At 40.2% G+C, this 14,751-nt stretch overlaps 1 protein-coding gene across 1 annotated transcript in view; it reads right to left on the reverse strand.

Annotated features, from left to right (window-relative positions):
- Positions 1-6,184: 6,184 nt before the first annotated feature.
- Positions 6,185-14,751, reverse strand: part of lpla (lipoprotein lipase a) — a 12,499-nt gene continuing 3,932 nt past the window's right edge. The window contains exons 4-10 of the mRNA XM_084066669.1: positions 14,741-14,751; positions 13,607-13,849; positions 12,225-12,476; positions 10,372-10,492; positions 9,621-9,803; positions 8,898-9,005; positions 6,185-8,745 (exon numbers count right to left, since the gene is read on the reverse strand). The exon at positions 14,741-14,751 is cut by the window's right edge and continues 101 nt beyond it. Coding sequence (XP_083922795.1) covers positions 8,694-8,745; positions 8,898-9,005; positions 9,621-9,803; positions 10,372-10,492; positions 12,225-12,476; positions 13,607-13,849; positions 14,741-14,751 — 970 coding nt within the window. The 3' untranslated portion in view covers positions 6,185-8,693. The remainder of the gene's footprint in view (positions 8,746-8,897; positions 9,006-9,620; positions 9,804-10,371; positions 10,493-12,224; positions 12,477-13,606; positions 13,850-14,740) is intronic.

Here is a 14,751-nt window from a genome sequence, read left to right on the forward strand (position 1 = left end):
TGTGTGAAGCACATTGAACTGGGTGCTTCTTAAATAGCACCTCTCTCCCTGGATCCAACCCATTGGTTGCTGTGGAAACATGTCTAGAGTAAATAATTAGACTGTTTTATGACTTGAGTAGAAGCTGTTGGAACCACTGACTCTTCATTAGCCTGTATTAATAGTTATTCACCTATATTATTAGTATTAGTATTATTATTAAAGGTAGAGTAAGTGATATTTTTTGTTCATTTAATCATTGCTATAGAGTGTTTGTTCAGTAGGCTAACAGTCTCTCCAGCTCCAAAAATAAACAGAAAATTCATTTTCAGGTAGGTGACAAAATGTCAGCCAATCAGGAGAAAGTACCCATTTATCAGCTTAATTTTATAGTGTTCCAGTCTGCTCATTTCTTGGTGTCATCACTTCCAATTTCACTTGTATCCTAACCTGAAAATGCAGCATATCTGAATTATGAAGAGCAGGAGAGACATTGTAGGACATGAAGGACAAGTATTTTCAACCGAGTCCAGTGAGGTGACTCATGACTCTGTAGGACAAGCAGGTCAAAAGTTATGGCAAAAGATAGAAACTATGAAATATCGACCAATCAGAATAGGGGACGGGGCTAAGTAACTCAAATGAAGGACAAGGACTCTCAACTGAATCAAGTGACTTGACTCACAAGTCTACATGACAAACCGTTCAAAAGTTATAGCAAAAAATAGGAACTATCAAATATCAACAAATCAAAAAAGGGGGGCGGAGCTAAGTAACACCAATGAAGGACAAGGACTCTCAACCGAATCAAGTGACACGACTCACAATTCTTTACGACAAACTGTTAAAAAGTTATAGCAAAAAATAGGAACTATCAGAAGAGGGGGCGGAGCCAAGTAAAATCAATGAAGAATATGGACTGTGATCTGAGTCAAGGACATCACCCACAAGTCTGTATGGCAATCAGCTCAAAAGTTACATAGAAAAAACTAAAAACCTGACCTTGTAGATCGGCTATTTTCACTTCCTGTTTTCCGGTGAAACAAGGAAGTTTGACACTTCACCACGGTTATGCCGCTTTATGAAAACGCATGTTTTTGACAACTTTTCATCGTTAAGTTCTCTTGTGTACACTGAGCGAGTTTAATCATCCTCCTGTGATGAGTTCGTAAAAGTACGACCTATTAAAATAGCAAAAAATGCGCTAAAACGCCACAACAAAGTCAAAATGGCTAACTTCCTGTTGGGTTTAGGCAAGCCCCCATAACCGAGAGGGAGCAGTGCAGTGAAGCGCATTGGACATGCTGGCCAATCAGTAATCATACTGCAGCTTATTACGGCTGGGGCCAGACACATGAACGAGCTGTGTAGGTAAAACCATATTGTGGGGCTTCAATGTACGTACCTTTCGCCACTTGTGATGTGTGTGAAAAGTTGTGCAACTTGTTGAGTACGTTTAGGCCCTCAAAACATTCATTATTGCAAAGAATAACAAAAATCTTTGCAATATCAATAGGGCTTCGCACTGGTGCAGTGCTCGGGCCCTAATAATAGGGTATTATTTGAATCAGATCTTAGATATTCAACTCAAATAAGTTTCTTATAGGATGAATATGAACATGTTGTCTTTACTACAGTCTTCCCTTTCCTTAGAAGTATAAGAAATTAATGAAAAGTAATTTCCATCATATTATTCCATATCATATTTGTTTAGACCAAAAGGCAACTATACTTTGAGGTGCCCACTATTGACACTCTGCAGCATAACCTTTCTTATAGTTTGCACACCCATGGTTATGTCTGGCTGAAGGGCCAGTTACTACAGTGGTTCTCAAATGTTTTCATGTCAAGGACCCCCACATTAAAAAGTATTTGGCCACAGACCCCCATCTGAACACATTTTGTGCCAGGGACCCCCATACAAGATGGGTGTGTAAAATGTCCAATTTTCCCCAATTCATTCAAGATATTTTTTTAAATAGCCGATACGACGCGTTGTGACCTTGTAAATGTATATTAAGGGTGGTTAAACTGACTTTGATCACCTGCGAACCCCCTCAATGACCCTTGGGGGTCCCCGGACCCCACTTTGAGAACCACTGAGTTATTAAACATGTCCAGGTGTGGGAAGTAGGTCATGTGGGGTTTTAATTGCAGACCTTGAGCAACAGTGACATGTTATGATGGGGCCCTCTGCACAGTAGCAAACGTACAACGTCACTGACATGGTTGGCTCTCCAAAGAGTCTTCAGGTCTCTCTGCTCTGAGAAGTAGAGAGGAAATTTGGATCAGTGCATATACAGTATGGGCATAAAGGGGACACAGACAGATGGGTACATTGACAGCTGTACCCATTGTGGTATGCTGACAATGGGTACAGAGGGTATTATGCCTTGTACTTTACCCTTTCCCCTGCACTTAATTATCAATCCATTGCACTCCGTTGCAATCCATTGCAGGCAAAAAAATAACAAGTCACTGTGTGAGTCCATGCATTTCCTCATCTCTCTAGGTCCTCCTCAGACGAGCCCTCCATCGTCGCTTCCAGTCATCCTGGTTCTCCATACATCTGTCCAGCTCGTTTGTGCTTTGCGCTCTTTCTTGAGTACATCCATCGTATGTTGATGTGGGACGGCCTTGTGACCGATGCCCGTGTGTTGATTCCCACGACACCAATTTGCTGGCTAGCAGCTCTTGATGTCTTTGGCAGTGTCCTGCTAGTCTCATTCTCCTATGAAACATCATCAATCACTGTATTGCAATAATGGTGCTTCTCTCATAAGGAAATACTTGGCAATTGGCCAATCAACACAGTCCAGCATAAATGTGGTACTTGCCTAGTGCCTGCCTTTGAATTCCTCTATCAACGCTGGCAGTCTGTCACTGACCTCTGACATTGAGCAGTGGGCTGATATCTGTGCGACTCACATGTCTAGGATACTAGTATACTAGTATTAACCCGCCAGCCAGGTATCACATGCCATCTTGCAAGGCAAATATGTATCAAAAAGTCATTGATTGATTATTGTCCAACAGCATGCAACGTTACGTAAAGTATCCCAATGAAGAGAGTCAGACACAGGCCAGAAGTCTCTCAGAATGGGAAGTCAACAAACATTGGACTCCAATGAATTCTGCCTGATTTATACTTGGTTGTGCATAGTGTTGTGCACTGAAAATAGCTGATCTATAAGCTCACAACACTGCGACGACGACGTGGTTTGTTTGTTTGTAATGTACTATTCTCAGTGCACTACACTGCCACACAACTATCAGGCTGTTCTGAAAACATCCTGTAGTAGTACCTCGCCAACACCCCCCTCCCAAGCTGCCTCTTAACACACACGCACGCACTCGCACACGCACGCGCACAAACACACACACACACACACACACATACATACATTGCACACTGCTCACAAAAATGTATCCCGCCAGACGTTGTAGCCAAAGCAGTCCAGCTGTCCTGGACGTGTTGCAGTTTTTCTAGGAACATGACAATGTATTCCCTGTAAATCAACAATAGCGTACAGTAATTAGGAAGACAAACACCTGCTGCAGTTGGGATTCCATTGTCTCATGGAGGGAAGGGACTGGGAAGGACTGATGTAATTTGTTTTCATGATAAGTCCACTGCAGATGTTTGCCGGTGCCAGCAGCACTTGGAATCAACACAATTCTATCCAGTACATCGTCTAGGAAAGTCCTGTTACAGAACATGTTCAGGAAACCAGGCCAACAACCAAACCCACAGTGAATTTTACAAATATCAGTCGCCAAGATGAGAAACATTGTAAAATGACTTGTTGTCACCACTTCTTGTAATTCTATTCCGACAAATAATTTAAGTTGATTATTATGATTAGTGACAGGCAGGGAAGCCCTCTTCATCATAACAATGTTTATTATTCCTAGATGTATGCATTTGCTGAAAGCGCAAGAACACTGTTTGTTTCAAAGATTATTTGAGAGTCAATGAACTTACTGAGGCTATGTGTGCTAGAGTGTTTAGTCACGCATGTCTGTAACCAGATTATGGGAAAGAGATGGGGCTGCGAAGCACATGACAATGCAGGCTACAACACGTTTTAAAAGTCATCTGTGTGGGGTCAACAACACTTGTCCATCACAAACACAAAACCCTGCGGGATTGTTTCCATAATGACCAAAGCTCAAGTTCATCTCTATCGATACTGCATATATAAATTATGCTAATCCAAAGATGCTTCAGGTATTACATCTAGGTCTAAGTTTTGTTATCTGGTTAGTATTTGAACTGGCAAATGACCTTCGTCTCTGAAAGAGGCACTATTTCTCATAACTATTTTAATTAGCTTGAATTTTTTCTTCAATTTATGGACAATATGAAGCTAATTGTACCACAATTAATTCCCTTGACTCTGGATGCCAAGAGTTGCTCAATGCCTTTCCTGTTTTATACATCCCAGTGGAAATCTCTTCCATGGAATCAGTCCGTAACTCAAGGAATTAGAGGTACAAAGCATATTTATGTCATACTGTATGTCGATACAGTGTTGCATAACCTGTTTTTAGGGTGCCAGGCACAGACAAACTACACATTAACTGCCCAATGTTTTGGCACCCAAACCCCTGCACTCCATCCAAAGCACACATGTTGTACATGAAAATAAAATTGAACTCAAATATATGAGCTGTGATACAAACAGCGCCGGTTACATGTCACTGTTCGAATGCATCATTGCAATAGGAAATCAGAATTGAAACATTCTACAGTTGCAACTCCCTTACTTTCTACTGCATGTTTACCTGACTGTGGACCAGAAGCTTACAATATGTCCCGAGAAGAAATGGAGTACCACCACGCATTAGCCAGGTAATAGCAGGTCCGGTGTGTCAAAGGTGCAAAATATAAAAAGACTGATCTGGGTCAGGGTCAATTGCTCTGATGGAGATGCTGTGAGATTGAAATGTCAGTCTTTTTGCACTTTAATAAAAATAAAAAAAAGCATGTTATGTCACAGCATATTTTTGAGTCGGTTGACTCTGATGAAGATGCTGAGTGTGACGACTTTTTATGCTTCGCACCTTTGATAAAAAAAAGTCATTTAACAGTCCATGCTGCTCCAGCACAGTTCCTTACAGTATGCCCCTCAAGGGATATTCACCTTTAGACCGTTAGACCGTTAGATGTTTGGTTTCCTATGTGGGAGACTGGGGGCTCAAATCCAAATCCAGCCGAGTCAGAGAGGACACATGCCAAAAGGTAATAACCAATACTCATCATCTTCAATTGACAAAATAAAATAACTGAAACGGCCTACTGTAAGTTTGTCTGGCTTTAGCAGCAATAGTCTGTTGGGAGGGTTAGAAGCTTTTTTGATTGATAAGGGTCGAGAAGCCAGCTTGTGTTGAAACAAAGGCTTAGTGTGATAATCCCCTTGTGCATGGTAAAATGAAACAAAAGTCACTCGCTCAACTCGTCAGCAGAGAGCGCACAACATCTTCTAGCTATTGTGACAAACAGCAAAATAAATTAAAGCCTACCTCAAAAGCTTTTCCTTTAGTTTTTTTTACACTGTGTTACGACCCGGCCTAGGGGTCACCAGGTGCAACATAAAAATGGACTCCCTCCTACCCAGTTCCCAAATATAGACAGCCAACACCAGTTTAAAAATCCAAAGTACAGAGTTTTATTTTACAAGTTACCAAAACATGGATAAGTTACCTCAGGGTGGGTACCTGAACATAAAATCCTACTCAAAACAAAACCCTAGTATTACCTTTACCAAAACCCAAAACAAAGCACAGATATCTTACCTCACATAAACTAAAGAAACATCTGAACAAACAAAGAACACAAAAGAAAGGACACCCACCCCTACCTTACCAAGACTACCATGTTAACATTGAAACTTCTAAAATACTGGCCAGGCTAAAACACCAAAAAAAAAACAGACTGGGGTGGTGTAAGACATCAGGGAGACTGAGACAGGCACCTTTATAGGTGAGCCTGGTCACAGGAGCCAATCATCAGTAGGGTCCACCTGGTAGCCAACCACTCATTCACGTCAGCTGGTAATCAATCAGTCACTCATTCACACACACTAATGAGGGAAAAAGATATACACAGGGCAACACAGAAAAATACATAATATGACCCTATAGGGTCATAACAACTGTAAAGTCTTGATACTACTGACATGATACTGATCATGATACTGACCATGATAATAATAATGCAACTTTATTTAGCACCTTTTTTAACAATGTTAACAAAAACAGCTTTACAAGATTACAAACAATTAAGCAATTGTACAACAAATTGTGAAGGATTTACAAGACAGTAACAACAAATTAGGCAATTGCCAACACCACCACCGTTGCGCGAAAGTATTGCTATTACAGGGTTAAAAAGACTTTCCTATAGGAATAGAAGAGATTTAAAAATAGTTATTATGCTAGCTGAGGTCCAATGGCAGGTTGTTCAAGTCTTGGGGCCTTGATAAGTCTCTGTCACCCCTGGTCACCGACCTAGACTTTAGGAACAACTACTGTAGAAAAGCCTATATAGTGTAGTAGTTCTACAAGCAAGCATGTCAGTGCATGCAGTGCATGTGGTTTCAGGGAGTTACAAGGTTCTATAAATGAATTGCGGCCAAACATTACATCAATGCATTTAGATTAAAAAAAAAAAGAAATGTACTTTTACTTGTACGTTTTACTTTAAAGTATTTTTTTAAAGCATGTACTTTTGAATATTGGTATATTAAAGTTTGATACAAGTACTGGGGTTGAGTACTTCGTACACCACTGCATGTGTGTCTGTATGTGCTGTGAAACTCAAGTTGTGAGATGCCAGTCTGGCTGTCTGGCTCTCAAGTAACAAGTCCTTGTTCAATTACCTTGCACAATCAGTTCATGATGGTAGAGTTCCTAGTACTAAGTCTTTCAAATTAAGAAACCTTTTTTTTGGCTAACAACCATAACAATCTGTTAAACATCACTCAATAATCTGTAAATGTTTAACTTACTGTATTTTTGTCTTTTCAACACATAGGGCCTACTGTACTTTTGAGTGCAGGAGCTGTCAACCTATATACCCTCATAACCGAACATTTGTTGTTTTTTGCGCTTTCAATATCAACCTATTGCATGAAATCTGTTACTCTGGACATGTTGTCATGTGGGCATATCATTATACATATTAAAGGTACTGCTATTGGACAAGATTTCAATACTACACTAGTAGTTAAAACAGATCCCCAAAAAGGTCAATATTAATTGTTAATGTGGATTTACCACATAAGGATGAACACATTTCAAATGATGGAATTTTCATGTAACATGAGTAGCCAGGAGTATCAAGATGCGTGATGACTTCACTTTATTGAAATATTAAGTTATTTCTTTCTTCATACAGTGCACTGCATTTCAGTTCATAAAACTATATGCACTCAGCAGCCGGCACGGAAACCAATTTGATTGATCTGTCCAAAACCTTGCGCATGAAATCACAAAATGCTCCAATCTATAAAAAAAAGACAGCAATGGAAATCTGACAAAATATATTACAGCTTAATATACAAATATGTACAAGTACATTCAATAAATAGAATATGAAATATTCTTCAGTTGTATTACGTAGGACAGTCTATCAGAGCTTGCAAAGGCTTGAATATTTATTTTCAGCCATTCTTGTAACATTTGACCTTCCAAAGGCAAGGGCATGATGTTTAGACCGCGCTTCATCGGTGAGGTAAGCCATTTAATCTGATAATATTATGTTTTAGAAATTAGTTCGTTACAATCAGGGTGTCCAACTAAAAACGAACAAAAAAACACAGAATGTGTAAAAGCCGATTCATACTTCGTCGCACAATGGCATCCACAACGTTTTTGGCGCGCAATGCTGTCATGCGATGGAGCATAAATTAGGCCCAGCCCTGTTGTAAAGGACAGCACTTGATCCAATTGTCTGCAGGGGGTAAAGTGACCAGTGCCAACGCAATAACCAAATGCTAGCGAGAACAAGTAAGGATTCAAGACATCTGAAATTAATACATATAAAATGTATTCAAATACAATATAATACTGATTGAAGGAATACACATATTTACAAAGATCATTGTTATATTCCAGTCAGTAGATAGTAACAACATCTTTGGTCCCTGTTGATTGTTGGCGGTTAGTGGTTAGGAAGAGATAAAAACAAAAACAAAAAAATGATCAGTTTGCAGAAGAAAAATAAAAAGATGTGCCAAAATTATGCCTATCACTCTGCATCATGTATGTATAAAATGATGTACCAAGTTCACATAGGCAAACAAAACACAACCTATTGAGTGGTCTAAATTTATCAAAATCTGTATAAACAATACATATACAAGGGATACAAGAGAATAAACAAGTGATTAAAAAGAAATGCAGCAATAGTTACTCAAAGACTGTAATAGCAAAATATATGCACCATTATGATAAAAGTTGTAACATTTTCCAGGAAGACAAAATAAACATGAGAGCTGACTGATCCCCGGCACCAATGAGGAGGTTCTGAAGGTTGCACTTGCATGTGACGTGTAATGATTCTGGAAGGAATAGATTATGCTCATGCCAACACCCTGTATGTTTCCGTTTCTTGAAAATAGTTCCCAGTGTTTTTCTGTCCAGCTTTGGCTATGAATGTAGAGGTGGGTAATGTGCATGATGATGATGAGGTGCGTTCAAGTGAGTCTTCAAGCCTCGTTCTGCCCAAAGAGGCTGCCCTCCATCTTCATTCTGTGAAGCCTGGATAGAGATACAGTATATGTGGTTATGGACTATTCATTTTGCATTACAAGGTTTCTTGGATCACATTATTTTAGTGTTGTATGATGTGCCACAGTCTTCAAAAAAAAAAAGTTATATTTTGAAAGTTTACAGCGTACTCGTTGACTTACAGTTTTTCTTTACGACTCATATAGGCTTCTTTTGATTTGACAAAGACAGTGTCTTCCCCTCCCCTGACGAGGTAGGCAAATTCTCCATCCTTGGCCGAGAAGATCACCCTGCAATCACATTGAATGTCACACTGAAGTTAATGTCACTGAATGACACCACTTAACATCTAGGGCAATCCAGGTTAAAGTTACTATACCTCACTATTGAAAACATACAATTCAGTTTAAGTATACCTAACTATTAAAAACCTCAGGTTTAACCACTTGAACCCATACCGTCCCTATTCTGGGCATGTCATAATAGGCAAACATTCCGCAAACATAGCCGATCTACAAGCTCACAGTGCATTGTGAGCTTGTAGATTGTGACTTTTTTTCTTTTTTTTTTAATAGATTTTTGGTGTAGAGGGAAAAAAGAAGTCGGCCAAGTACTGACCCCTGGGGAACCCTGGTCAACAAAGTATAGGGTTTAAGTGGATAAATATGTACATAACATCTTTCCAATTATGCAGACACTGTAATCTTACTACATGTTTTATACTGTAGCATAAATACCTTTTATACTATGCAATTATACTGTGTTCTTCCATTAATCTGTGACCAGCAATTGGTCAACATTAGCAATATCCTTTCATCATTGAGCTTTATAACACATTTCTTCTGGTGTAATAACAGAGTTGAGTAATCACGTCATGTGGAAGGAGGTGGTAACAAGTCTCTTACTTGGACTGGGTCTCCCCAGATTTGATGCGCAGTTTACGGATGTGGAACCTGCTGCTGCCCCACAAATCTGCCCAGCTGAAGATAGCGTCCTTCTCCCAGCGCAGCTTGACGATCATCAGGTCTCCAATGTCAACATCGGTGGTGAGCAGGAAGGACACGGTGGTGTTTCCATTCAAGGCAGGTCTGTAGGGGGTCAGGGCAAAAGCCATAAGGTCAAACTAATGACGCTGCTGTGTATAGAGGTCAGCTGATGATTGATAGAGATATGCCCGTACACGTGCAGATGCAAGTATATATGTTGGCTCTTTACGACTACAACAACTAAGTGAACCGTAACGTGAAACATATTTCAAGGGTTCTGGATTTATTTCCATACATACGCTATGGCTCGGTTTCAGATAAGATTTTTAGAACCTACTTTGGGCCCTGCTCAGGAGGTGGTACTAAACCTGAGTTATGGGAACCCAGAACTCAGCATTTTTTATGGCGTAACTCCCCTTTCAGGAGTGGTTCTGATTATAATGGATACGTAAATTAAAAAAAACATCACAGAACTCCCCATGTTCTGGGACGTTTCATGTTCTGGAAGGTTCTGGGTTACCCTTTGTAGTCAAAAAGAGCCATTAGTCAATTTATGTATGTATGAACAGGAATGTCTTTTTCATCTTCGTTTGGGAGTTAGAGGATAGCATGAAACATGCCTTTCAACCACCGCTTAGCTATTCAGAAAACTATTTATTGTTGTACTTACATACTGAAAGGAATGTCCTCCTTCTCTTCAAGGGTTCCATATAGAGACACCTTCAGTGGCTGCTCTGTGAAGCTCAGCTTGTCCTTGCTGAAGAAATGCACCTTCACTTGGTAGTGGAAAACTAGGAGCAGAAGAGAGACAAGGCATAAGACAGACAGAACTTTCCCACAGCCCACTGCATACTATTAGTATATTTCCACATGAGCACATGAAGCGTGTACAACTAAGTAACATTATTATAGCTTAAAGCTTTAACGTGTGCCATCGCCATGTGCTCATCAACGCTGTTTTAATCTGGTTTCATACTTTATTTTGTTTTTAAGCACTTTTGTAATCTACGTTTAACTGCCTTTAGTTTTGACTGTGTTTATCTCTAAAATGTTCCAAAGCCATTTGATTAGAAAACATTCTTAAGCTTACACGACATGTTCGATTATTATTGGTGTGTAAGGGCTGAGCTGCAACTTTAAAAACTGTCTTCTTCTCTGGTGCAGTAGTCAGGGACAAAGTTACATGCAGCCAGGGAGAACTCTCTCACACGGAGAACAAAAAAAGGAGTTCAGAGTTAGACTGTAATACATTACAGGGTTGTGCAGACAGTGACTGCGAAGACACTTTGCACTGAGTTAAGTCCAAACTGGAAGTACACTCTGTGCACGTCAGCACTGTGTGTACACTAGCCTTGTAATGTAGCAAATGGAAATATTTAAAGCCTATTTTGTTCTATGTGTGCGAGAAGTTACCTGATGCATGTTTGATCATTATAACACCCCTGTCTTAAATGTATTCATGTCAAACTCTTCAATGATATTACTTCATGCTATGATATTACTTTATAATTTGATATTTTAATATTATAACTACCACTACTATACCAATACCACTACACTGTACAACAACAACAACAACAACAACAACAACAACAGCAACAACAACAACAACAACTACTACTACTACTACTACAACTATACTTCCGCTGCTGCTGCTGCTGTTGCTTCTGCTGCTGCTACTGCTACTGCTGCAGCAAATATACAGTAAAATCCTTATACTGGATTGTAAAAATGGACCCAAATGAAATTTGGAAATATTGTGGAGTTGGGAACGGGTTCCAGTAACTTTCCATTTATAACGAATCATGTGCAGTGGTGTCGTGTTACCTACGTAACTGCTGAGATACCCCTGACCTCCTACCCATGTGACCAGCATGCCAAACATTGCTTTATTCTTTGGGTTGCTTTGCTTTGCTATTGCCCCACTCTACCCTACACCTACGTATATTGCATACAATAAATATACATACAGAGTGGATGCTTGTGTACAAAATCTGTATGTTTTACAAAAAGTGTATTTTTTAACCTCCCTTGTATTATTTAATATTTGTACCAATATAAAACGAATGTGGCTGTTTTTCTTCTCATAAGCAGCCACCACTACAACAACAATATTTAAATAGCAGCTCATACACTGAGGATTTTCCAACTTAGCTACCGTATTAACATGAGTCAACTTAACTCTCTGTAATTCTTGCAAAGCCCATAAATCCAGACATACTTATCTGCAGTGGCCGAACATGAACTCATTTCCCTCATCTCTATTACAGAATGTAGCATAAAACACATACATAAATGTGTTAAGTATAGTTTCTTAATATAGTTTGGTAGCTCTGTTTACAGAGTACAACTGTTACAGATATTATTATTATTATTATTTATTTATTTATTGTTACTATTATCATCATCATAAATAGGGTAACATTTTGTAATTTTGCCCTTGACTGACGCAAACTCAAGGCATTGTATACTTCATTTAAAAGTACCTTAATTTACACAGCCAATATCTTCCTGGTCTTTTACCTTTGTAGGGCATCATTTCGCGGGTCTTCAGGTACATCTTTGTACTGCGGGCCGTGCGGGGTGCGCGGATCTTGTGGACGTTGTAGCCTAGTTTGTTGCAGCGGTTCTTGCGACAGCTGAGACACAGGCCTTTGTTGAAGGCCTCCTTGGAAGCGCAGCGGTAGGCCATGCTCTGTTGCTGTGTGTTTACCAGCGAGTCAATGAACAGGTGGATGGACCGCTCGTGGGAACACTTGACCAGTTGGTCCATATCTGTGTGACCAAACAGTGTAGGTTTGAAAACCAGGCAGAAATACAACACACAGCCAAATTCATTTAGAGTTGAGAGTTTACAAATAGACCCATAAGGGTCCATTTTGTTACATTTTCCATTTTCAGATATAGCACAATCAAAACGAAATAAATGTCCTAAATCTTATTAATGCATGTGTAATGGTAGATAGTTTTTTTTATTGTATTCATGCTTTGGTAGGTATTTTGCACGCCTGAGTAAAAAGTATTGGTTACAGATATATAAAACTATCTAAGACATTTTTAAATACCCACAAGCTGTCTTACACTATCAACCAAAATGTTCTAATAAATATTCAACTAGTGTATGACTAGTGTATGACTTTTCTTAGATTAGATTATTATTATTTTAATATCCTGTTCATGACATTCCTTCAAATGACAGGAAAATCCAGGCTGCAGCCAAAAAGCTGACAGTGTTTGTGACTTATGTGGGGAAATTCACAATTAAACGATGGCTTCATCCACTGGCCTGTTACTGCATGCACTCTGCTTGGATCAGTTCACAGTGGCTGTGATGATGGCTACATGAGGACCCATGTGAAAACCTACACTATACTGTACAGACCATGCCTATGACATATCGCAATTGCCCCCCAGCTGGGCTGGTCTGCTCTGACTGGAGGCAAGCATGTGACCCCTTGAAGGCTTTTTTATGGAGGCAAATTACATACTGACACCATGCAAACCTCCAGTGAAACCTGTCTGCTGTTACAATTTACAGCATTGTAACAGCAGACGTCTCACTTGGAGCAGAGATTTGCATCGGGTCGATGACATAGAGAGCAGACGATGATTGATAACAGAAGTGGATTTATAAGTTATCTGTAATTCTACAAAGAGCTTATATATCATATTGCACAAGACAATATCCCATAACATAATAGCCTAGACATTACAGTATATTATGTATGACCACTGATTTACTGGTTCCGGGCTGTCACGGTAATTAGGGAGTTCCTGGACTGGAATCTGCTATCCACACAGTAACACTCCAGATTTGTACTGTGTATTACTGTGTGCATATACTGCAGTTATGTGATTTAATAGTGTCTGTGTGTGTGCACGTGTGTTTGTGTGGGGCTACATACTCTGCAGGCCTCTGATGCCAGCCGATGCGAGTTCCAGCAGAGTGTTCTGGATGTCGCAGCCTGGCTGGAAGGTGCCTCCGTTGGGGTAGATGTCGATGTGGCCCACTGGCCTCTGGATGCCAATGCTGCGGTCTGGGGAGCCCCTGGTGTTGGTGTGCAGGACGTCCACAAACTGGGCATCGTCCGATGAAAGGGTTAGCTGGTTGTCTGCATGCTCGAAGGTGGGACCGGCGGGGTCTAAGCCTGGGCGACAAAGACAAGGATGTCAGGTTTTTTTGTGTGGTCAACTTGTTTACATGGCTCAATGGCTTGAGCGACCTGAAAGAGAGACACACATAAGGCGCTGTCCCTCTGCATGGTACTGGGCTGGCTCAACTTGAGAATAGTCCAGCTCCATGGAAAAGAACCACTTTATTTGCAAAACAGCTCAACGTTTCGATCCTCCAAGGGATCTTGTTCAGGTCAACGTTGTCATGTTTTGTAAATAAAGTGGTTCTTTTTCATGTAGCTGGAGTAAGCAATAGGCCATGCAGTTGCTCAACACTGATTCATTTCACATTTTATGGGGAAGAAAATATTTCCTATGAAACACACTGTGAGTGAAAAGATATGAGTACAGCGTAGAGCTCTGCAAGGTCAGCATGTGTAGAAGGAGCTTAGAGGCCAGCAGGTCTCTACGGACCTCTGGTCAGGGTTGGCTGGTTGTTTCTACTAAGATTTAAACTAAAGGAGACTATGCTCTTGAGGTTGTGGCTCCTAAAAATTGGATCGCTCTGCCTTTGGACTTTATCCAGTTTGATGTCTGTATGTTTATGCTTTTTTACCTCTATGAAGCACTTTGTTAGGTCTTCTCTTGAAAAGGTGCTATATAAATGGTTACTTACTAATACCCTATAACACACTGTAGACCGGTGGAGCCGAGCCAGGAGCTAAACAATATGAGGCACTGACTATGAGCTGCTAATGGTCTGGTCTGCTGCTCTCCAATCTACTGCCTCTGATCACAATAAACATGCCATTGTTCTAAGCAGGTCAGAGATTTCAAAGCATGGATACAGACTGACATTGATTTACTGCTTGTGCTGCTTCAGTCTGAATTCACCATGATCAGACAAGCACCCAGCGCTCTCTCACCTGTGATTCTG

The sequence above is a fragment of the Gymnoscopelus microlampas genome (assembly GCF_963454915.1).
Source record: "Gymnoscopelus microlampas genome assembly, chromosome: 9".
NCBI classification, from domain to species: Eukaryota; Metazoa; Chordata; class Actinopteri; order Myctophiformes; family Myctophidae; genus Gymnoscopelus; species Gymnoscopelus microlampas.